General features: G+C 50.6%; 2 protein-coding genes across 2 annotated transcripts in view; both read left to right on the top strand.

Moving 5' to 3' along the window:
- Nucleotides 1-13,076, top strand: part of kcnh2b (potassium voltage-gated channel, subfamily H (eag-related), member 2b) — a 75,830-nt gene extending 62,754 nt beyond the window's left edge. The window contains exons 6-15 of the mRNA XM_084702849.1: nt 6,002-6,424; nt 6,681-7,071; nt 7,751-8,004; nt 8,550-8,802; nt 9,328-9,521; nt 9,750-9,852; nt 10,056-10,334; nt 10,446-10,629; nt 12,240-12,435; nt 12,645-13,076. Of these exons, the coding sequence (XP_084558975.1) occupies nt 6,002-6,424; nt 6,681-7,071; nt 7,751-8,004; nt 8,550-8,802; nt 9,328-9,521; nt 9,750-9,852; nt 10,056-10,334; nt 10,446-10,629; nt 12,240-12,435; nt 12,645-13,076 (2,709 nt within the window). The remainder of the gene's footprint in view (nt 1-6,001; nt 6,425-6,680; nt 7,072-7,750; nt 8,005-8,549; nt 8,803-9,327; nt 9,522-9,749; nt 9,853-10,055; nt 10,335-10,445; nt 10,630-12,239; nt 12,436-12,644) is intronic.
- A 4,307-nt stretch (nt 13,077-17,383) lies between these two features.
- Nucleotides 17,384-25,000, top strand: part of LOC146274655 (uncharacterized) — a 45,039-nt gene continuing 37,422 nt past the window's right edge. Inside the window, exon 1 of the mRNA XM_084702848.1 lies at nt 17,384-17,524. The gene's annotated coding sequence lies outside the window, so the exon portion shown is untranslated. The remainder of the gene's footprint in view (nt 17,525-25,000) is intronic.

The following is a 25,000-nucleotide window of genomic DNA, read 5'->3' as shown; positions in this document are numbered from 1 at the left end:
AAGACCCTCACTACCCCCCCGGACCTCCCTACACTCACTACCCCCCCACTGAACCTCCCTACTGAATGTTTGTTTAAACAGTGTACAGTATGCATGAATACATCTGACACAACTGGTCTGCATAACAGACTGTTCTGGGAGGAATTTAATAAGGGAGATACATATAAAACGCTACGTTAAAAAGAACAAGTATGAATAATGAAGGCAAGATGATTTAGCCTGTGTGCTAACAATGTTAGCACTGTGTGATAGCAATGTGTGCTAACATTGTTAATTTGAATCCTGGGGGGTGGCGAGGGAGGGAGGGAGGGAGGGAAGGAAGGAAGGAAGGAAGGAAGGAAGGAAGGAAGGAAGGAAGGAAGGAAGGAGGGAAGGAAGGAAGGAAGGAAGGAAGGAAGGAAGGAAGGAAGGAAGGAAGGAAGGAGGGAGGGAGGGAGGGAGGAGCAGGGGATTCAGGAGGAGTGAGGGTGTGTGATGAACAGGTCGCATTGTAAAGGATTGAACAGTGTGAGTTTTTGAAAGACTGACGTTCATATTTCATGGGTGTGAACAGCAGGCAACAACAGCAGGCTGATCTGTGTTCATCTGAACATGACAGGAGATCCCTGGCCTGTCTGACACCAAATACCCAAATGGGTTAGGGTTAGCACTGCACTGTGGAGGGACTGCACTGTTAGGTTATAGAAGCTGATCTGAGGGATTGGTTGGTTATAGAAGCTGCTTCCCCTAAAAAAAGAATTTTCGGAAAAAAAAATCCCCCAAAATGTTTCTCATCCTTTTTGACACTAACATTTGCGAACATCTCCCTCATGTCTCTCTTTTTGGGAAAACTGGGGGTTAGATGTCTGAGCGGTTAGGGAATCGGGCTATTAATCAGAAGGTTGCCAGTTCCAAAGGCATCTCACCCTACTTGCCACGGGGGGAATGTCCCTGTACTTACTGTAAGTTGCTCTGATTAAGAGCGTCTGATAAGTGTAATGTAAACTGTTTTTTTTCATGCAGTGAAAGGAGAGGAGAGAACAGAGAAGCCTAAAACAGACTAAAGCAGACTAGACTAAAGCAGAGCACAGTACAGTTAAGTTGAGTCCTCATGGAGTACTCATCAATGATTGGGGGGGCGTGTTGGGGGTGGGGGGGGGGTGATGGGAAATGAAAGCAGAGCAGCCTCTCAGGCAGAGTTGAGATTAGCAGCGCTAGCAGAGACGCTAAGACTCTGTCACAGATCAGCTCCTCATCCTCCCAGCACAGCAGCCTCTCCCTGCACCCTCTCACTGGGCAGACAGACACCCTCTCACTGGGCAGACAGACACGCTCCCACTGGGCAGACAGACACCCTCTCACTGGGCAGACAGACACGCTCCCACTGGGCAGACAGACACCCTCTCACTGGGCAGACAGACACCCTCTCACTGGGCAGACAGAGGGAGACAGATGAAGGGACCCAGGGAGGGCTGGGAGAGAGGAAGAACTCCCAAAGCTATGATTGTGGTGATGAATATTTGAATATTTACTGTGGCTAGTTGGAGCTAGCAGGTGTGCTGGGGTGTGTGAGCGATGGGGGGGAGGGATGGAGAGGTGGAGGAGGGAGATGGAGCGAGAGGTGGAGGATAGATATGACGACTGCCAGCCCTGGGTGCAAATCTGCTCTTTTGTCATATTTTAATGGTCTGCATGGAGACTGGGGAGGGAAAGGTCACAGAGAATGCCATGTGTGGTATCTGATCACACACACACATACACAGACAAAGGCATAGACACACACACACACACGCATGTGTGCACAAATACACTAACAGATAAAAGCATAGACAAACACACTACCACACACAGACATGGGCATAGACACACACACACACACACACATAGAGCTTAATACACACACTGAAATCACTGTGGGCAGTGGCACTAAAGATGGATGATCCATTGTATTGTGAGTCACAGAAATAGAATGTCCTTTACCTCCTGAAATTCAAACCACACAGTTATATAGTTTTGTTTTTTTCTAGTGCTGTCAAACGATTAAAATATTTAATCGCGATTAATCGCATTAATGTCATAGTTAACTCGCGATTAATCACAATTAATCGCACATTTTAATCTATTCTCAATGTCCCTTGATTTCTTTTTATCACATTCTTTTTTTCAAATTTTAATGCTCTTATCAACATGGAAAAGTGGTTCGGATTGCTTCATATTTTTTTTATTGAAAACAACATTGCAATCGCCTGGCTTTGACGAGGGGGCGGAGAATTCGCATCAGCTGTGTGCTTGGCCATCAAGTGGTATTTCAGACTGGACATGCTGCGATGATAGCTCAGTTTACAACGACAAAACACACAGATCACTGGTCTTGTCAATGGAACCATTTGGCAACTTTTTAAAAGCAAACTTTCCATTCAGAATCTTATTGGCATCCATTTCGGCATCTCGCGCTCGTCATCCACTCAAAACGTAACGTTAGCCTACTACAAGAGAATGTCTAATATCCGTAAACGGGCTCTGCTACTACTCTTTAGCCGGCTCGCAAGCCAAACAAGTGTTTGTTTCTCTTTAGGCGGCTGTGTTTGTGGCGCGCCTGTTGTTTTGTTTCCGGTCTAGCTAGATCCGGTGTGGTGTTGTAGTTTTTCTAAAGTCGGTAATTGTTGCAACAGCATGTGAAAAAAACTACAAAGTCTGCAAGGCCAAAAAGAGCGTTAATCGCGCGATAAGAAAATTGACGACGTTAATTTGGGTTTGCGTTAACGCCGTTAATAACGCGTTAAACTGACAGCACTATTTTTTTCACAATGTATGCTTCATGTTTGGCTACCCGCAATGTTTGGGGCTATCTCGGTTATGATCAGTGACCTATGCACTTTGTAAAGCTCTCTCTTAGAAGTCGCTTTGGATAAAAGCATCTGCTAAATGAATACATGTAAATGTAAATATAGACCTATCACTGCCTCATAGCAAGGCCATGGTCTACTGTCTTACCCACATTGCCCTCTCTTTCTACCTCTCTCTCTCTCTCTCCCCCTCTCTCTCTCTCTCTCTCCCTCTCTCTCCTCTCTCTCTCTCTCTCTCTCTCTCTCTCTCTCTCTCCCTCTCTCTCTCTCTCTCCCGCTCCCTCCCTCCCGGTCTCTCTCTCTCTCTCTGTCTCTATGTCCCTCTCTCTGTCTCCCTCTCCCTCTCTCTCTCTCCCTCTCTCTCTCTCTCTCTCACTCTCTCTCCCTCCCTCTCTCACTCTCTCTCCCTCTCTCCGCCTCCCCCTCTCCCTCTCTCCCTCTCTCTCCCTCTCTCCCTCCCCCTCTCTCTCTCTACCTCTCTCTCCCTCTCAGTGGCAGACAGAGCTTTGGGCTGGTGACCCACCAGGGGAAGAGAGAGATGAGAGAGCACTTTGGTCCAGACAAACAAACAGAGCTGATCTCAGAGCGTATTTGATCAGCTCTCTGCAGTGTGGTGATGGTCACAGGGAGCAGCCCAGCCGTAGAGCCTGTGTAGGTCACGTTCAAATCCCCCCTGTTCTGTACCGTTGATGAAAGTGTCTGCTAAGTAAACACATTATAATGTTATTCACATCACAGGCTTCACACATGGAGACCGATCAGACAGCCTGTCTTGTACTGTGTGAGACGGCGTGGTCTCCAACACCAGGCCTTGTGAAACGACACATCCAAACGTGAAGAAGTGATCTGGCAATGACATCACAAGTCAGGTGGTCCTTAGTGACATCACAGGTCAGGTGGTCCTTAGTGACATCACAGGTCAGGTGGTCCTTAGTGACATCACAGGTCAGGTGGTCCTTAGTGACATCACAGGTCAGATGGTCCTTAGTGACATCACAGGTCAGGTGGTCCTTAGTGACATCACAGGTCAGGTGGTCCTTAGTGACATCACAGGTCAGGTGGTCCTTAGTGACATCACAGGTCAGGTGGTCCTTAGTGACATCACAGGAGCTGAACCCTCCCACACTGCTCACGACAGTCTAGGAGGACACAGTGAGTTCAGTTCAATGAAGCTTTAATTAAAGGACTTAAAACAGACACAGCCGAGCTGAGATCCGTCTCTGGAGGTTTGGTCTCATGTTTGTCTGTGCTCACTGTAATAGTTTCTCCATCATGTTGAGCGTCCATGCAAAGCTGGCGCCTGGGGCGCGGTGCAGCCGCTTCCTGGCTGGAGAGTGTCACAGTTGGGGGCCGATCACACTGAACACTGAACACGCTGTAAGAGAAGCAGCACTGGCTAAACCATGGTGCGCTGCGGTACTGCGCCCAGCACCCGCTCCTCCCTTCGTGCTGTTTAGACACAGGCAGCCCCGCTCCATAGGAACACCCGCCTTCTAATACCAATGAACAAGGCACTTTTGAGGCAGCCAAACGTGTTTGGCGCCTTGGGAGGACAGCTGACGTGAGCTCCCAGCAACAGCCCGCCTCCTTCCCCCTCTCTCCCACCTGCTGCCCTGGAGGTCCCTGCCTGGGACGCCCCCAGCTGCAGGACTGTGGGGGTCAGTCAGACGACTCTAGTTTGAACTCTGACCCCAAGTGGGACAGCGATACCGTGATGTGACACACTGAAGTGAGGTGAACGACAGAGACATACTGTTCACCTGAACCAGGTGTGTTGGAGCAGGGAAACATCTAGAACATGCAGGGCAGTGGTCTCTGAGGACCGCAGCAGCCCTTCAGCGCGTCACTGAGATCAGATGATGATGTCGGTGTTCACTCTCCAGGTTCTCCAGGTGGCAGCATGGTAATGTAGTCCATGTTCCAGGTGGCAGCTGGGTAATGTAGTCCATGTTCCATTATTTTTAAAAGGTCAGTTTTCTGTTTTTGTGAGGAGAACAGATCGTTCTGGTTTCCTGACAGTGTGTTTGGTTCTCCAGCTTGGAGAGAATTCAGACTCCCTCTCAGTATTAGTGTGTTCTAGTGAGACCTTAAATCGTTTCATCTTTACACTGAGCGTAATTGTGAATCTCTAAACGTGCTCTAAATGTAGTTTTTTTCCATCTGTGTAGCCTTCTGGGTTCCCTGGGGTTGGGTTTGTAAGGCTGTGTTGCTTTCACACTGACAACTAAAAATACCCAGCATCCTCCACACCCAGGAGGGACACAACCGCTGCTCTGTGTGTATGTGTGATTGTGTGTGTGTGTGTGTCTGTGTGTGTGTGTGTGTGCTCCAGGCAGGAGGATGAGAGGAGGTCTGGAGTGATTGTCAAGACGAGCATGAGAGAACAGCCGCCTGATAAATGATGCTGAACATGGTGGAACCCCCCACACTTCATCACTGCCATTATCCAACACTCCCCTTTCACACTCACACACGCATACACACACCTTTACGCCTCAAAGAGGTGTTGACTTAACAACACTATGAGGCAAACGTCTATGTCCATTGTTGTCCTGCTGTCTATTCATTGTTGTGTTAAACGGCAGAAACAGGAAGGTTGTTTATAGAATGCTGAAGCTTCTCGCTAATTAGCCCTGCGCTAGCTGTCACCGGCCGTCCCTGCCTGACATCCTGTCACTGCGCCCACGGTGGCGTCATGTCGTCACTGCGCCCTGCTCTCAGCATCCGTCTGAATGCTGGTGGTAAAATCAGCTAGAACCTGAGATAATAATACTATCATGATGATTACAGTGGGGTTTTGAATGTGTCAGGGGCTGTTTTGTGAAGCAATGTGCAGTACCGTAGGGATCTGAACCAGTGATCCCTTGATCTGCAGTCAAATGCTCTACCCCTGAAGTAGACCATTCAGATGTAAAGACGTCTCTAGGCACAGGTCACGACTGCCGTGGAGCGTGAAGAACTACAACAGGAGGACACTCATGGAAACACAATGCAGTCTCAATATTCTTCAGTAAAGCAAAAGGCTTCTGGGTATTGTAGTTTGGCCCGCTGGATGTAAACAGACTGCCTAACAGCCGGGCTGGGTAGGAGCATCTGCATAGGCTTAGTAACACTAACGACTGTCTCTCCCCGCTCTCTAACCATTCTAACGACTGTCTCTCGCCCCTGTCCTCCAGGTGTTGTCTCTGGGGGCTGACGTGCTCCCAGAGTACAAGCTCCAGGCCCCTCGCATCCACAAGTGGACGGTCCTCCACTACAGCCCCTTCAAGGCTGTGTGGGACTGGCTCATCCTGCTGCTGGTCATCTACACGGCCATCCTGACGCCTTACTCCGCCGCCTTCCTCCTCAGCGAGCAGGAGGAGGCAGACATGCACGGCTGCGGCTACTCCTGCTCCGCGCTCAACGTGGTGGACCTCATGGTGGACATCATGTTCATCATCGATATCCTCATCAACTTCAGGACCACCTACGTCAACGTGAACGACGAGGTGGTGAGCCACCCGCTCCGCATCGCCGTGCACTACTTCAAGGGCTGGTTCCTCATCGACATGGTGGCCGCCATCCCTTTCGACCTGCTCATCTACCGCAACGGGGAAGAGGTGAGAGGAAGTGGGAGGTGGAGGGGGATTGTGGGTAATGGAGTGTGAAAGGGGTTGGTTCATAAGAGTGTTTTTTCCCCGTTGAGGTCTGAGCAGACGGGGAGTGAGAGAAACAGAAGCAGACATCCCATCACTGCATCACAACACAGCACACCAGGCACTATGGAGATACCTCAGACCTGCTCCTGGCTTTACAGAGAGAACTCGAAAAAGATCAATATTCTCTCTATGTCTCTCTCACTCTCTCCGCTACCAGACGACCACTCTGATTGGCCTGCTGAAGACAGCCCGCCTCCTCCGATTGGTCCGCGTGGCCAGGAAGCTGGACCGCTACTCTGAGTACGGCGCTGCCGTCCTCTTCCTGCTCATGTGCACCTTTGCGCTCATCGCCCATTGGCTGGCCTGCATCTGGTACGCCATTGGCAGCGTGGAGCGCAACGGCTCCATTGGCTGGCTCCACTCGCTGGGCGACCAATTAGGGAAGCACTACAACGACTCGGACCCGAGGTCGGGTCCGTCCATCAAGGACAAGTACGTGACGGCTCTGTACTTCACCTTCAGCAGCCTGACCAGCGTGGGCTTCGGGAATGTCTCCCCCAACACCAACTCTGAGAAGATCTTCTCCATCTGCGTCATGCTGATTGGCTGTGAGTTACAAACACACACGCACACACGCACACACACGCACACACACACACACACGAAGGTGGTGAAGGTGTACTGTTTTAGAGGCTGAAGTTTGAACATACCTTAATGAGACGTGGACACTAGCTGTTTAGACGGTTAATCATTTCATCAACGGTTGTTGTTTTTAAAAATACTCTCAAAATAAACCTACCTTGACTTGGTGGTCCTACTTTGGTCCACCATTCCTCTGCCCTCACTGCCTCTATCCCCCTCCTCCACCCTGACTCCCTCTCTCCCCCTCCTCCACCCTGACTCCCTCTCTCCTTCTCCTCCACCCTGACTCCCTCTCTCCCCCTCCTCCACCCTGACTCCCTCTCTCCTTCTCCTCCACCCTGACTCCCTCTCTCCCCCTCCTCCACCCTGACTCCCTCTCTCCTTCTCCTCCACCCTGACTCCCTCTCTCCTCCTCCTCCACCCTGACTCCCTCTCTCCTCCTCCTCCACCCTGACTCCCTCTCTCCTCCTCCTCCACCCTGACTCCCTCTCTCCCCCTCCTCCACCCTGACTCCCTCTCTCCTCCTCCTCCACCCTGACTCCCTCTCTCCCCCTCCTCCACCCTGACTCCCTCTCTCCTCCTCCTCCACCCTGACTCCCTCTCTCCTCCTCCTCCACCCTGACTCCCTCTCTCCTCCTCCGCCAGCCCTCATGTACGCCAGCATCTTCGGGAACGTGTCGGCCATCATCCAGCGCCTGTACTCTGGCACGGCCCGCTACCACACCCAGATGCTGCGGGTGCGAGAGTTCATCCGCTTCCACCAGATCCCCAACCCCCTCAGGCAGCGCCTGGAGGAGTACTTCCAGCACGCATGGTCCTACACCAATGGCATCGACATGAACGCTGTGAGTCACACACACACACACACGTACACACATCCATACTGTTTCATTAACCATGTAACCAGCTGTCATCTCTCCTCCCCCATCTCTCCCCCTCCTCCCCCATCTCTCCCCCTCCTCCCTCATCTCTCCCCCTCCTCCCCCATCTCTCCCCCTCCTCCCCCTCCTCCCCCATCTCTCCCCCTCCTCCCCCCTCCTCCCCCATCTCTCTCCCCCTCCTCCCCCATCTTTCCCCCTCCTCCCCCATCTCTCCCCCTCCTCCCCCTCCTCCCCCATCTCTCTCCCCCTCCTCCCCCATCTCTCCCCCTCCTCCCCCCTTCCTCCCCCATCTCTCTCCCCCTCCTCCCCCATCTCTCCCCCTCCTCCCCCTCCTCCCCCATCTCTCCCCCTCCCCCATCTCTCCCCCTCCTCCCCCATCTCTCCCCCTCCTCCCCCATCTCTCTCCCTCCTCCCCCATCCCCCTCCCCCATCTCTCCCCCTCCTCCCCCATCTCTCTCCCTCCTCCCCCATCCCCCTCCCCCATCTCTCCCCCTCCTCCCCCTCCTCCCCCATCTCTCCCCCTCCCCCATCTCTCTCCCTCCTCCCCCATCCCCCTCCCCCAGGTCCTGAAGGGCTTCCCAGAGTGTCTCCAGGCTGACATCTGCCTCCACCTGAACCGGACTCTGCTGCAGAACTGCAAGGCCTTCAAGGGCTCCACTAAGGGCTGTCTGCGGGCACTAGCCATGAAGTTCAAAACCACCCATGCCCCGCCCGGCGATACGCTGGTCCACGCCGGAGACGTGCTCACCGCCGTGTACTTCATCTCCAGAGGCTCCATCGAGATCCTGAGGGGAGACGTGGTGGTGGCCATCTTGGGTAGGGGCGGGGCTTCATCTTGGGTAGTGGCGGGGCTTCATCTTGGGTAGGGGCGGGGATCCAGCTCTGGGCTCATTTATTTGTTCTGAGATCACTAAGGCTTTTACAGTTTCGTGAAAGTTGCTTGCGATGTTGTGTTTCTCAGTGTCAACCACATTGTCGTCCCAAACAGTCACTCTCTGTGGAACTGAGAAGAATCAAAGTGACTTATTGCTTTTCACTAAAAGAGTCATGGTTGAGGCTATCCTGATATATTACTGATGCTTTTCCAGTCTGTGGAGGTCAATGTGTTTCACTCTGTCCACCATTTCTCTAGGAAATCCAACAGCGCCCTCTACAGGCCTTCAGCCGCTGTTGTTGTTTCTAATTCTGATCAGCTCTCAGGCATAGACAGTCTCTGACTATCCCTGTAGGTACCAGACAGGGCGTGACCTCTCTCTTTGTTCCTATCTCTCTCTACCCTGCTATTTCTCTCTCTCTATCTCCTCCCTGACCCCCCTCCCCCCCCCCTCTTTCTCCTCTCAGGGAAGAACGACATCTTCGGAGAGCCCATCAACCTCTACGCTCGCCCTGGGAAGTCGAACGCTGACGTGAGGGCGTTGACCTACTGCGACCTCCACAAGATCCAGCGAGAAGACGTCCTGGAGGTGCTGGACATGTACCCAGAGTTCTCTGACCACTTCTGGAGCAACCTGGAGATCACCTTCAACCTCAGAGACGTGAGGCCACCGCCCACCTTGTGACCTTGTGACCTTGCATGTTCAGTACTGCCACGTGTTCTCAGGAAAGCTCAGCTGTTAAAGAAATGCCTTCATTTGAACCTGGGACCTGAGAGGTTGTGTTGAGGTTGTGAGTGGTTGTGTTGAGGTTGTGTTGTGTTGTTTTACAGACCAACATGATCCCTGGCTCACATGGTTGTGTTGAGGTTGGGTTTTGTTGTTTTACAGACCAACATGATCCCTGGTTCTCCGAGCAGCGACGACTCAGACTGCGTTGGGTTCAACCGCCTCCGGAGACGCAAATTATCATTCCGCCGGCGCACAGAGAAAGGTAGGGCAGGTGGTTAATGCCCCTCATGGCTCAACCTACAGCTTCAGCTCATTTATAATCATGATGCTGTCCTGTTTTAGCTTGTGCTGTAGTAGCTAGGCACCACCTGTGATATCCCACAAACACACACTCTCTCTCCTCTATCCCCCTCTCTTTCTCTCTCTCCTTCTCTCTCCCCCTTCTCTATCTGTCTCTCGTACCAGATGATGCAGACGCAGGGGAGGTTAAAAAATCCCAGAAGCCAGTGCGGCGAAGAAAGAAGGAGGCAGCCAGTAACCAGGGGGAGGAGCTTAAGCCGGACTGGGAGGGGCCTCGGAGCTCCGTGTCGTCCAGCGGAGACGAAGCGGAGGAGTTAGTCGTCACATGCCCCGCCCCTCACTTTGCAATGTCAGAGACACAGCAAGCTCAGGCCACGCCCCTCAGCTTCAGCGAGACGATCGAGGGCGACGCCCAGACAGGAAACACCTGCAGCGCCCTCTCAGGTAGGAGCCGTCACACACCTGGACACAGTCTGAACTACACACCTGCCTATCTCTATCTCTCTACTACATAACTGGATCTGTCTATTGTTACCCCTCCCCCCCCTCCCCCAGGTGCGTTCTCAGGTGTGTCCAACATCTTCAGTTTCTGGGGGGAGAGTCGAGGGCGTCAGTACCAGGAGCTGCCTCGCTCCCTGCCCTCCCCGCCCCCCCTCAGCAACCCCCTGCACAGCATCAGCCGGAGGCAGCGCGGGGAGCTGGAGAGCCGTCTGGACACCCTGCAGGTGCAGCTCAACAGGTACCACACACCAGAGGGGCTGTGTGTGTGAGTGTGTGTATGAGTGTGTGTATGAGTGTGTGTATGAGTGTGTGTATGAGTGTGTGTATGAGTGTGTGTATGAGTGTGTGTGAGTGTGTGTATGAGTGTGTGTATGAGTGTGTGTATGAGTGTGTGTATGAGTGTGTGTGTGAGTGTGTATGAGTGTGTATGAGTGTGTGTATGAGTGTGTGTGGGAGTGTGTATGAGTGTGTGTATGAGTGTGTATGAGTGTGTGTATGAGTGTGTGTATGAGTGTGTATGAGTGTGTGTATGAGTGTGTGTATGAGTGTGTATGAGTGTGTGTATGAGTGTGTATGAGTGTGTGTATGAGTGTGTGTGTGAGTGTGTATGAGTGTGTATGAGTGTGTGTATGAGTGTGTGTATGAGTGTGTATGAGTGTGTGTATGAGTGTGTATGAGTGTGTGTATGAGTGTGTATGAGTGTGTGTATGAGTGTGTGTATGAGTGTGTATGAGTGTGTGTATGAGTGTGTATGAGTGTGTGTATGAGTGTGTATGAGTGTGTGTATGAGTGTGTATGAGTGTGTGTATGAGTGTGTGTATGAGTGTGTATGAGTGTGTGTATGAGTGTGTGTATGAGTGTGTGTATGAGTGTGTATGAGTGTGTGTATGAGTGTGTGTATGAGTGTGTATGAGTGTGTGTATGAGTGTGTGTATGAGTGTGTATGAGTGTGTGTATGAGTGTGTATGAGTGTGTGTATGAGTGTGTATGAGAGTGTGTATGAGTGTGTGTATGAGTGTGTGTATGAGTGTGTGTATGAGTGTGTGTATGAGTGTGTATGAGTGTGTGTATGAGTGTGTATGAGTGTGTGTATGAGTGTGTATGAGTGTGTGTATGAGTGTGTGTATGAGTGTGTGTATGAGTGTGTGTATGAGTGTGTGTATGAGTGTGTGTATGAGTGTGTGTATGAGTGTGTATGAGTGTGTGTATGAGTGTGTGTATGAGTGTGTGTATGAGTGTGTATGAGTGTGTGTATGAGTGTGTATGAGTGTGTATGAGTGTGTATGAGTGTGTGTATGAGTGTGTGTATGAGTGTGTGTATGAGTGTGTATGAGTGTGTGTATGAGTGTGTGTATGAGTGTGTGTATGAGTGTGTGTGAGTGTGTGTATGAGTGTGTATGAGTGTGTGTATGAGTGTGTGTATGAGTGTGTGTATGAGTGTGTGTGAGTGTGTGTATGAGTGTGTGTATGAGTGTGTATGAGTGTGTATGAGTGTGTGTATGAGTGTGTATGAGTGTGTGTATGAGTGTGTATGAGTGTGTATGAGTGTGTGTATGAGTGTGTGTATGAGTGTGTGTGAGTGTGTGTATGAGTGTGTGTATGAGTGTGTATGAGTGTGTATGAGTGTGTATGAGTGTGTGTATGAGTGTGTGTATGAGTGTGTATGAGTGTGTGTATGAGTGTGTGTATGAGTGTGTATGAGTGTGTGTATGAGTGTGTGTATGAGTGTGTATGAGTGTGTGTATGAGTGTGTGTATGAGTGTGTATGAGTGTGTGTATGAGTGTGTGTATGAGTGGCAAGCTCCTGTCAGTGGTGTGGGTGGGGCTTAACGTGTGCGCTCTGGACAGGCTGGAGACTCGCATGTCCACAGACATCGGGGCCATCATGCAGCTGCTCCAGCGTCAGATGTCCCTGGTTCCTCCAGCCTACAGCACAGTGTCCTCCCCCCCCCAGACCTCCCCCAGCCCCGGCCCCGGCCCCGGTGACAGACTGCTCCAACCTGCCGTCCCACTGGAACCAGAAACACTGTCCTCACTGTCACAGGTACCTCACACACACACGTTCATATACACACACACACCCTCACTCACACACACACCCTCACACACACATTCATACACACACACACTCACATACACACCCAGACCACCAGCATGTACTAACAAAAAAAACACAACACACAGATAAACAAAACCACCACAAAACCAGCCACGCCAGCCCCTCCTGAAAGTTGCTCTGTGTCTCCTCTCCAGGTCCTGAACCTGGAGGACTTCCACTCCTTCCCCAGCGGCCTGGGGGGCTCTGAGGGCAGCCTGGCAGAGCTGCCCTCCCAGGACCCTCTTCCTGCCACACACACCACCCCCCCAGGACCAGGGTGGGCCAGCCTGGGGCTGGGGCTGGGGGCCGGGGCGGGGGTGGAGGCAGGGGTAGAGGTGGAGGCAGGGGTAGAGGTGGAGGCAGGGCGGTCAGGGCTCGGGGCAGAAGCAAGGGCTGGGTTTGGAGAAGGGGCAAGGGTAGAGGTGGGGGTAGAAGCAGAGTTGGGGGCGGGGGCGGGGGCAGGGGCGGTGGCGGGGCTGTACAGCCTGGATGTGGAGGTCCAGAGGAGGTTGTCTCTGCAGGAACCTCAGACCCCCCTGGACACACAGACACTCCAGAGACACGGCTCAGGCCCTGGGGGCAGCTAGGGAGGAGGCAGGGAAAGGATGAAGGAGGGAGGGGAGGAATAGAAAGAGAAAGGAGGAGGGAGGGATGGATGGAACAAGCAGGAAGAAAGAGGCTCTGTTTTTTTATTTTATGATTTAATCTTATTCAGCCCCTTCCTTCCTGGTTCTTTCTGCACTGAGGGAGACATGGAAACGAGATAGTGAGGGGGGTCCGGGGGGCCAGGGGGGCCTCTAGATCCCCTCAGCTTCTGGACCATTACCTGGGCTCTGGGTGACCTTCACCTCTTAGCACTGACCTCTGCTGCCTCACCTACAGTTACCCTGGCGATGTCTCCACGGCGACGTCTCTGTGGCAACGTGCGAGGCATTCTTCCTCCCCTGTGAGAGTTCTTCCTGAACGGCTCACCTCAGAATCTTGACCATAACGTAACCAAACCCATCCAGACTTCAGAGAGAGCATGGTCCAGACGGCTCTTAGATAGCTGCTCTCACACACCTACACACATCTGCTGGATCTGGAAACCCATGGAGGAGAACAGGAAGGACAGAAACGACATGACATACATGATCATTATTCAAGTAGCCATTACGTCTTGCACTGAAATTTACAGATATCGTCTTTCATATTCTATCTTGCATGTCCATGGAGCTTCCGAATACTTGCCCTTTGAACTATAGTGTTAGCTGGCCTAACTGAGACCTGGTGTCCTGTCCTGCCATTGGTCCTTTTACCCTGGAGGAGGAGCCAAAGCCCCAACGAGCACACTGGATTGGCTGGTTTGCACCTCAGGGGCAGGGCTGAAGGGTTAAAAGCCATGAATTCTCAAAGAACATATCAAATCCCTGTCACAGTAGAGGTTTGTGGAGAGCAAGGGGAGTATTTGTACAATATGCAACACTGGCAGGACAAAGGGAGGGTTTTGATCTTATATAGGGTTAGGGTTAGATGTTAATGTTTGATCCGTTCAGGTGAAAACACTCGTCCTTGTTTAACTTGCAGGTTTACGGAACTGTCTTGCTGTTTATCTCTGGCCACAGGGGCAATAGGATCTGACCACCACAGCAATACTAAACATCAGGAGGAACAGACACCTCTATACTGGGTGTAACTCCTCGGTCCACCTCCCTATACTACTGAGGAGAACAGACTCTATATTGGGGGTAACTCCTCGGTCCACCTCCCCATACTACTGAGGAGAACAGATGCGTGTGCTTCACACTCCTAATCTCTGCTGGAAGGCCTTACCCAATGCCAGGAAAACATCCACTCTAGAACACTGTATAGAATCCAAGGATGTTCTAGAACAATCTAGAATAGTGCATCAGTCTAAAGCGCTAGCGTGGCTATCGAAGCACAGGGTTTGTGAACAGAAACAGAGATTATACAGCTAGGTGCAATGGAAAACAGCACACGCAGACCTGTAAATATACATTACTGCTTGCTGGTCAGAACTCTTTATTTATTTGGTTTAGGATTAGGATTTATCATCTTGTGAAGGCCACCCTACTGTAAGTCTGATGGAGGGAGTGGGCGTCTGGGCGTATATTAATAGTTAACTCCTCCTGTGGTGTTGTTAGTTTTTTCCAAACATTTTAATTTAAACCAATCAAAATGTTCTTGAAGATTAATAGCTGCTTGGACTGTGTTGCTATCACCTTGACCATTATTATTATTATTATGATCAGTTGTTCCTCCTCTGTATAATCAGAACTTTACCTAATGTTAGCATCCTGTGCTTACTGTTTGGTAGGAACACACATATGCACGCACACACACGCACACGTTCTAAAGTCAGATGTTGCATAAGTGTCTGTGAGTCTGTCTGACATGAGCAGACTGCTGGGTTGATGTAGAGGCCTGGTGTGTGTCTGGGCAGAACTGTGTTTCCTGTGATAGGATGTAGTTCCAGGTCTTCCTGATCTTCAATGATGTGTTCATTTAGCAGATGCTTTTGTCCAAAGCCACATACAGGGGGGAATTTGAACCTCTTGCTCTGTGGTCACATGATCTACCCCTGAGTTATACTCAACGCGTACCTTTTCCTTGATGTGTTCTGTCCTGCTGACTGCGTAGCCTCCAACGTTCTACGTATAACAGTTGAGGAATGACATGTCAAGGTTGTTAAAAACGAAAATAACTATGTTTTATGTGTTAAGTTATGGTTTGTAAAAAGCTTCAAAAGAAAGGAAATGAAAAAGACCACAACTCTTAACGTACCGATGAACAGATGAACAGACAAGGGCCGGGTTTCCTCAGATTCGTTAAGAAGCTGTTAACGCTAAGAGCTTCTAAGGACGCTCTAGAACGCTCTTAGAACGCTCTTAGAACGCTCCTAAGAAGACCTTAGTGTTAAGAGCTTCTAAGGACGCTCTAGAACGCTCTTAGAACGCTCTTAGAACGCTCCTAAGAAGACCTTAGCGTTAAGAGCTTCTTAACTAATCTGGGAAACCCGGCCAAGGTGTGTCCTGTAGGACTGGAGAGCGAATGACCCTCAAAATACTGTAGGCACACACACATGCTCACACACATACCTGCATCTCACTGATGTTTTGAGACACATTTATACAATTCTCAATGTTAATAATAACACACTTGAGACCAGTGGACTAGAGAAGTGATTGTTCAACATGTTTGTAGATATTTGGAGAAGTTAGTTTTTCTGGTTCATGTTTACACTGGATTTTTTCTTTCCTTCATCCTTGTACATTAAAGTCTTGTAAATGAATTTGTTCTTGGCACTCATATAGCCAGCACTATGCAGACTCTGACCATGTTTGGCATGCTTTGAAATGGAGAAAAATAACTGTAGACGAGAAAAAAATAGACCTGTTCAAATTTATAATAATTTGTGAATAAAGATGATAATATTGTTGATAATAGCAATTATGAAAATGATCATAATAACGATAAAAACAGCTTTATATACATTTGATTTGCATGCTGCACTTAGAACCTTTCAGCCATGAGAGGGTAGTTTCGCAATACAGCTGGTAATGCTGTATGCTTGTGAACTGTGTAGAGCGACACACTGTACACTTCCGGGTCATGGAGAGTAATATTGTACTTCCAGGTCATGGAGAGTGATATTGTACTTCCAGGTCATGGAAGCCAGTTGTAAAGTACTGTTACTCTAAGTTTGGCGCATTGTGGGGCTATGGCCAAGGTTTCAGTCTCTGGAAACTTAATATTAGGCTAGCTAGTTAATAACGGCTATGATTCACAATTATAGCTCAACCAGGTTGTCATGGATATTATGTCACCTTTGTTCATATCAAAACACAGCTAGGCCTACAGGAGAATGACCACTCAAAAACTTGATTGTGTGATAGCATTATAAAATGGTTCACTTTATAAAATTTCAAATATTTCTTTCAATAAACCTCTTTGAAAACATGGGTAGTCTTCTGTAATACATGTGTTCACTTCTCATTGTTTGCATTGATTGTTATGAGAAGTAAATCTAACATATATTTTTAAATATTTTTAATGTCATTTGTTTCCTATAAGAAAGGCATACACACATTGACGCATTGTGCCAGATAAACGGATGACAGTTTCTTGTTTCTACGGCATTAATCAGCCCACAAACGAGTATGATCTTCCACAGGCGAAGTCTTGGGAAATGTAGTCATTTTGATTCCAGCCGACACAGCATCATCATCAGACTGAGAGGTTGGTACATTGCTCATCAGCCACAGGGTGGCATCACTACCGTGCAGATGTAGCCCATTCCGGTGTTCCAGTAGTGCCACTGTAACGGTATTGAGTTTATAACGAATCGCAGCAAGACAAACGGCAGCTTTAGTTGTCAAGTCTGTGTTGATAGAGGCTTTGGTTTAACAGTAGGCTCTATGGTTCTGAACGCCTTTGTGTAAACTATGACACAATAACGACACGGTTCTGAATTAGTTAGATCTGACTACTGACTTTGTATTCTATTATTGAGTATGCTAAAGCCTTGTAAAGAATACACGGCTTGTTGAAATGTCACGAAGCTATAAAGTAGATTTTGAGCGATGCCCTAAAACCATCTATCGTTTAGGCTACTGGTTGGATGCCTGCATCAGTGATCGCTGTTGTAATGTTTGTAGTTCTGAGCGGGTGCTCTTCAAGGGGACAGGGCCCGTTCTATCCCGTAAAAGGAGTCAAACGTGTTCATTGTAAGTTCCGCTTGTCTGTCAGCAGAACATTAGTGACGACCTGGCCAGTTTTAGGAAGCTGTCCGGGGCGTTCCCGCATGTAGACAACCAAGCCGTGATTGGAGTTAGTGTCTGTCACGTTGCTTTTATCTTTATTATTATTGGGTAACACGGAAGTCAGCTGCTCGTCTTGGGCTTTGATTGGAGTAAACTTTCAATGGGCAGTTAACGTTTCCTCGCGGTCCCTGAAGTGCAGAACGGGAGGGCGTATCATCTGTGACAGCGACGTAGGAGACTCCCAACAAACTGTCAAAAATAGTCAACAAACGGTGAGTCCATTCCAAATAAAACTACTTTTTCTTGTGTATGTATCCAGCAGCGCACTTTAAAAGCGCTTTCCGTGTAATTCTCGAGTGGGGTTATCGATTTATCAGAGAGAAAACGGTGATTTTGGATGACTGAGCGTTTATCACGGCATCAAGGCGAGGAGTGCATGGTGAAGTTGCGGTGTCACAGCCAGGGGCTGCGTGAAGGCGCAGGAGCTAGCTGGCCATGGCAAAGTTATGCTAGCTTGACTGTGTGTGTTAGGCCATGCACAGAACTAGCATAGGTTATGTTTTAAACGGCCTTCGTGTTTCATGACCTTAGCTCTGTTGGGACTTTCTGTAAAGCATTATAATTTTTCCGTTTATGTGTAAACACGCGGTTTACTCTGCAACGTTTGTAGCTAGCAAAGTTTTAACGTGTCGCTGCTGCTGTTAGTTGGTATCTAAATGCGATCTTTCCTTATACTTTGGGAAACATGACATAATCCCGTATTCCATTGTAGCCTGGCAACTGTTTGTTTTATGACTAACGGTACACACCGGAGCACAGAGGCCGTTAACGTTTGTTTCAAAGTTCACGATAAGTAGGTGTTTCTACAGGCCTAGTTACAGTATTCATACTTGTTTCCTTTCAGGCCCGGCTTTCACTTCTCTCTCAGCCTTCACCACAGACCCAAACAGATTTGCGTATTTGAGATATTGATGAAATGTAAAATGAGGAACAGCAGAGCGGGGATTAGGTTGGTTATTAGAGAGGGTTCCCTTCATCCAGATGCTGGATTAGGCAGCAATCCAGCACAGATTACAGACAGGAATCAGAGGTGGGCCTTCCCAGCGGTGTGGTTATAATGGGATGGATCCCAGACCAACAGCATACTTTGTTACTTTATTGCTTGTCATGCCAGGGTGCTATAGCCACTAGTTCAATGTGAGTGTAATTTGGTCTGTAATGTGAAATCTTTACTCCACAAAGAACCCTGTGTTAATGTTGTGGTGTTTATTCCCTGTCATTTCAGTCCCAACCTTGCAACACTTGATGTTGCAACTTAATGTACTACTTTAAAACATTTTCTCTTGTAAATAATCACTGAAAGTTCCCCAGAGTATTGAAGGTTGAAGCAGGCATTCATGGACATGGACTGCTCCTGGCCTGGTTCATGGCAGAGTGGTCAGATGAAGTGGAGGTCTGTTCTAGTCTGCTAGTAGGGAGATAAAACACCTCTTTGTCTCTTCAGGGTCTGCCAGTCTGTGATTTTTGAAGCGACCATATAGACGCTGTCCCTGATATGATTTTAATCATTGCCCGTTCAGTGTCAGTAGTTCTTGATTATACAGATGGAACTGTGTGTGTGTTAAGGGGAATGTCTGATACTGTAAATCAAACAACTGTCTCCCCTCTTCCTCCGATAGGCTCAACAGTGGAAAACGCTTCTCACAGTTGCTTTTCCAGGTTGAAACTCCTAAAACAGATTGGAGGTGTGTGGCTGGGCTGGGGGGGGTGTGTGGCTGGGCTGGGGGGGGGGGTGTGTGGCTGGGCTGGGGGGTGTGTGGCTGGGTTGGGGGGGGTGTGTGGCTGGGCTGGGGGGTGTGTGGCTGGGCTGGGGGGGTGTGGCTGGGCTGGGGGGTGTGGCTGGGCTGGGGTGTGTGGCTGGGCTGGGGGGTGTGTGGCTGGGCTGGGGGGGGGGTGTGTGGCTGGGCTGGGGGGGGGGTGTGTGGCTGGGCTGGGGGGGGGGTGTGTGGCTGGGCTGGGGGGTGTGGCTGGGCTGGGGTGTGGCTGGGCTGGGGGGGTGTGGCTGGGCTGGGGGGGGGTGTGTGGCTGGGCTGGGGGGTGTGTGTGGCTGGGTTGGGGGTGTGTGTGGCTGGGCTGGGGGGTGTGTGGCTGGGCTGGGGGGGGGTGTGTGGCTGGGCTGGGGGGGGGTGTGTGGCTGGGCTGGGGGGGGGTGTGTGGCTGGGCTGGGGGGGGGTGTGTGGCTGGGCTGGGGGGGGGGTGTGTGGCTGGGCTGGGCTGGGGGGTGTGGCTGGGCTGGGCTGGGGGGTGTGGCTGGGCTGGGGGGTGTGTGGCTGGGCTGGGGGGGTGTGTGGCTGGGCTGGGCTGGGGGGTGTGGCTGGGCTGGGGGGTGTGGCTGGGCTGGGGGGGTGTGTGGCTGGGCTGGGGGTGTGTGGCTGGGGGTCTAGTCTGCCTTTGCCCGTGACATGTCCACACACAGTGGGGAACCTGCAATCTCTCGTTCTGAAGTCAGGTACTGAGTCACTGAGCCTCCACAGTCATCTGGCTGTTTGTCTCATCAGCAAGATAAATCATCAAAATAGAAGCTTTGGGAATGGAATTTAGCTTATATCAAATGCATCCAGCTTTGTTGTGGAATGCTCGGGAAAGGAGCACTGATGTCACACTGACCCTGCCTGAAAGGGCAGAGAAAACAAGGTAAAATGTCATCTGGGAGGAGGAACACTTGCGATCCTCTCAGCCGTCACTCTGAATGTCAGGATGGCTCAAGCTGATAACCAGGAACGGTTATGGAGGCACCCCTGGAGGAACCCTCGGTGGTTGTGTCAAGTTTACTTAGCTTTAAGGTTGATGCTGTTTTCCTTGTGTCTGTAAGTTTTATCCAACACCGGTGATGTTGACAAAGTCAAACAGGGAAAGTCAGTGCTCTTCTTCTGCTGAGGACCATGACCCCAACAAGACTGACCTCTCAGATGCTTTTATTCAAAGTGATTAACAGGGGGATTTGAACCTGCAACCTCTTCATCTGCAGCCAAATGCTCTAACCACTGAGCTGTAACAAACCTTTATGAGTTGAATTGGATCTGGATGAAGCCCATGTCCTGTAGCATGCTGTTTCCCTTTAACCCAAACTCAAATATGTCAGAGAGACCAGAGTTAGTCTCTACTATCAGCCCAGCAGAGAGACCAGAGTTAGTCTCTACTATCATCCCAGCAGAGAGACCAGAGTTAGTCTCTACTATTAGCCCAGCAGAGAGACCAGAGTTAGTCTCTACTATCAGCCCAGCAGAGAGACCAGAGTTAGTCTCTACTATCAGCCCAGCAGAGAGACCAGAGTTAGTCTCTACTATCAGCCCAGCAGAGAGACCAGAGTTAGTCTCTACTATCAGCCCAGCAGAGAGACCAGAGTTAGTTTCCTCGAAAGGTGGGGAGCTCCAGTCAGACGGCAGGAAGCATGGGAAATCAATCAGACGTTTCCTTTGTATTCCAAAACAATGATTTTGTGTTGGGGAAGGAGTCCACCTCCAAACAGGGCAGCAGGGGTGTACGCTGGTTAAGACAACCTGAATAGATGGCCCACTCGAAATGTCAACTGAATCGATCGGTCGAGTGAGGCAATAATGGTATTACACTGTTGTAGTGACACAATGTGTGAACATACTTTATTGTCTTGGTGTTGGAACAGGTCAGACCCGGTCAGATGGAGAATGCTGAGGGGAAGGTCACATGACTGGAGGACTGTGTGTGTGTGGGGCCGAGGGGTGGGAGGACTGTGTGTGGGGGGGGGGGGGGTGGGAGGACTGTGTGTGTGGGGGGGGGGGGTGGGAGGACTGTGTGTGGGGGAGGGGTGTGGGAGGACTGTGTGTGTGAGGGGGGGGGTGGGAGGACTGTGTGTGAGGGGGGGGGGGTTGTGGTTGGGGCTTAGCTTGACTCCCATCCCTCTATGCTGAGTCACTGTGACCCAGGATGGCCCAGGGTGGGGAGACCCTGAATCAGGGTGTATTGATCACTGCTGTCCCAGACTGGGAGTCATGGGATTGATCAGAAGCTATCAATCTGCTGGAACCCAGCGCTGTGTTCTGTCTGGAGTCTGAATGCATGATCTCATGAGGGCTGAATACCAGAGCAGGTTTGGAGGCTGGAGTCATGCTCTAAAACCAGGACCTGATTCCACCCTGCTGCACAGGGACAGCAGAAAAGCTATACTTCTAGGTAGAAGTATAGATGCCTGATTTAGAAAGGAATGTTACTGGAATGGATAGTATTAGTTATCCTCACTGCTTCGTTATGCCAACACACAGATCAGTCTCTCAGTAGTTAGACTGAGTGAGTCCCCCCTTTGATTTATCAAAAGCACGTTCAGCCATCTTGTACACTGGGATGGTGTTTAATACATTAGTCTGAGCCTGTTCAGATCAATTCAGATCCAAAATTCATGCTTAGCTGTTTCTCTTCACGTATCACGTCACAGTTGGATACTCCCTTTTCCTGCCATGGAATGTGAAGAAAGCTAAAGCTGCAGGTTGCTCTTATAGTCTTCATGAATTATGCATCTGATGTCAGAGAGCCATTACCATACAGCTACAGGGCTGGAGAACATCCTCATCACAACAAATCCACCAGCGAGGACACCTGATCTCTGATCTGGCCATAGAGAGAACTTCTGAGGCGTTGCGTTCAAAACACAAGTGAGATTGTGAGATTAGGCTATTGGATGGGGATGGGATTAGGATTAGCAAAACCGGGGTTCTTGAGCTAGCGATATAATGCGGTCAACACAAGTTTCCTCCAGTGGTCTGGTAGGCCATATTAGAGTAGATGGGGGGGGGGGGGGGGAGAGAGAGGGAGGGGAAGAAGAGGTGGGAGGGGGAGGAGGAGAGGAAGAGAAGGGGATTTTTAGATTGCGTGACAACAGAGGATGAATAGAGAGAGCGAGGGGGGGGGGGGGCCATCCTCTCGCAGCAGTAGGAGGATGGCTGTCAGACCCTAACCCACCACCAGACCTCATATCAGCCTGGGACAAACACCCTAGCAACACAGCAGAAACACCTCCACAACAAAAACACCTCCACAGCAGAAACACCTCCGCTGCAGAAACAGCTTTCACTGCAACACAGCAGAAACACCTCCACAACAGAAACGCCTCCACTGCAACACAGCAGAAACACCTCCACAGCAGAAACAGCCTCCACTGCAACACAGCAGAAACAAATCCACTGCAACACAGCAGAAACACTTCCACAGCAGAAACACCTCCACAACAGAAACACCTCCACTGCAACACAGCAGAAACACCTCCACTGCAGAAACAGCCTTCACTGCAACACAGCAGAAACACCTCCACAACAGAAACTCCTCCACTGCAACACAGCAGAAACACCTCCACAACAGAAACTCCTCCACTGCAACACAGCAGAAACACCTCCACAACAGAAACACCTCCGCTGCAATAAAGCAGAAACACCTCCACAGCAGAAACAGCCTTCACTGCAACAAAGCAGAAACACCTCCACTGCAACACAGCAGAAACAAATCCACTGCAACACAGCAGAAACACCTCCACTCCAACACAGCAGAAACACCTCCACTGCAACACAGCAGAGAGGAGGAAGTGTCCTGCAGCCTAACAGAGCAGCTATGATCGTGTGTGTGTGTGTGTGGAGGATCGCTGCCTTCATAAAAGACCAGAGAGACACTGATCCCTGGCTCTGCTGATACCTGTGGGCCTGCTTGTTTTGGGATTAATGGAGCAAGTGTGTTTGGGGGGGGGGGGGGGGGGGTGTTGTGCGTTCCTTTGCGATGTGTCAGGCCTTGCTCTGCAACAATGGGGTATAGTTCTCAGTTCTGACAAACAGAGGGAACAAGCAAGTGTGTGTGTGTGTGTGTGTGTAGTTCCCAGTTTTGACAGAGGGAACAAGCGAGTGTGTGTGTGTGTGGACATTGTGACATGAACACAGTGGCTGTATTCTTCGTGTCTCTCTTCCAGCCCCCTCCCACCGTTCACTCTCCCAGAGTTCACTCTCCCAGAGTTCACCCTCCCAGAGTTCACTCTCCCAGAGTTCACTCTCCCACCGTTCACCCTCCCAGAGTTCACTCTCCCAGAGTTCACCCTCCCAGCGTTCACCCTCCCAGCGTTCACCCTCCCAGCGTTCACCCTCCCAGCGTTCACCCTCCCAGCGTTCACCCTCCCAGCGTTCACCCTCCCAGCGTTCACCCTCCCAGAGTTCACCCTCCCACAGACTGGAGCAACCCTGCAGGACTAAGGGAGGGTGGGGGTGAAGAGAGGAGGCGCAGGGGGTGTAGAGAGGAAGTGGAGGGTGTAGAGAGAAGGTGGAGGGTGTAGAGAGGAGGCGGAGGGTGTAGAGAGGAGGCGGAGGGTGTAGAGAGGAGGTGGAGGGTGTAGAGAGGAGGCGGAGGGTGTAGAGAGGAGGCGGAGGGTGTAGAGAGGAGGCGGACGGTGTAGAGAGGAGGCGGAGGGTGTAGAGAGGAGGCGGAGGGTGTAGAGAGGAGGCGGAGAGGGTGGAGTGGTCCCCTGGGCACTAACAAGCTGCAACAGGGTCCCAATTTGAGAGAAATGTCTTAAGTGCTAAGTAATGCTGTTAGTGGATGGTATGGAACACTCACAAAGTCCCTGTCTCTCTTACCCTCTCCTTCTCTCTCCTCTTCTCACACACACACACACACACACACACACACTGAGCCAGACAGTGGTCCTTTCACAGAAGTAGAAGAAAGAAGCGTCTGAAGGTGACTGCTAGCATTAGCATCAGCTAGCAGAGAGCTCACATTAGCATCAGGTAGCAGAGAGCTCACATTAGCATCAGGTAGCAGAGAGCTCACATTAGCATCAGCTAGCAGAGAGCTCACATTAGCATCAGGTAGCAGAGAGCTCACATTAGCATCAGGTAGCAGAGAGCTCACATTAGCATCAGCTAGCAGAGAGCTCACATTAGCATCAGTTAGCAGAGAGCTCACATTAGCATCAGTTAGCAGAGAGCTCACATTAGCATCATCTAGCAGAGAGCTCACATTAGCATCAGTTAGCAGAGAGCTCACATTAGCATAATCTAGCAGAGAGCTCACATTAGCATCAGTTAGCAGAGAGCTCACATTAGCATCATCTAGCAGAGAGCGGAGGGGGAGGGGGAAGGAAATCAGTAACCATCCTGAGCTCAGACATAACTGTCAATCCCCTGACTTCTGCCTAGACCTGACCCATGTCATCTGGCCCCTACCTGTAACTGACCACAGTGCTGTTGCTGGGATCCTCCCTGAGACAGGAGGAGGAGGAGGAGGAAGAGGTGGAGGAGGAGGAGGAGGAGGTGGAGGAGGAGGAGGAAGAAGAGGAAGAGGAGGAGGAGGTGGAGGAGGAGGTGGAGGTGGAGGAGGAGGAGGAGGAGGAGGAGGAGGCATGGGGGGTATTGGGGCACTTCAGGTTCATCAACACACACACGGTCAAACCCCCTGGTTAACTGACATTAAGTAGGCACGTGTTGTCACAGCACCTGCACGTATCCCGCCAGACTCATTAACTCAACACACACACATCCCTGCCTCCCAAGGGCAGGGCCGGTGCCTCCCTGCATTCCTGAGAAACACTTCTCAGACCCCTCCCTCCCTTCCTTCCTTCCTTCCTTCCTTCCTTCCTTGGCAGCTGCCATGCTTCTTACATAAACTACACCAAAGTATAGGTGTGTGTGTGTTCTCATAGTGGTTTGACAACATACTGTAGGATGAGGGGTTTCAATCCT

The sequence above is a fragment of the Hypomesus nipponensis genome, chromosome 8 (assembly GCF_054491055.1).
Source record: "Hypomesus nipponensis isolate SF chromosome 8, ASM5449105v1, whole genome shotgun sequence".
NCBI lineage: Eukaryota > Metazoa > Chordata > Actinopteri > Osmeriformes > Osmeridae > Hypomesus > Hypomesus nipponensis.
The sequence above is the reverse complement of the archived record's forward strand: the minus strand, read 5'-3'. Positions and strand labels throughout refer to the sequence as shown.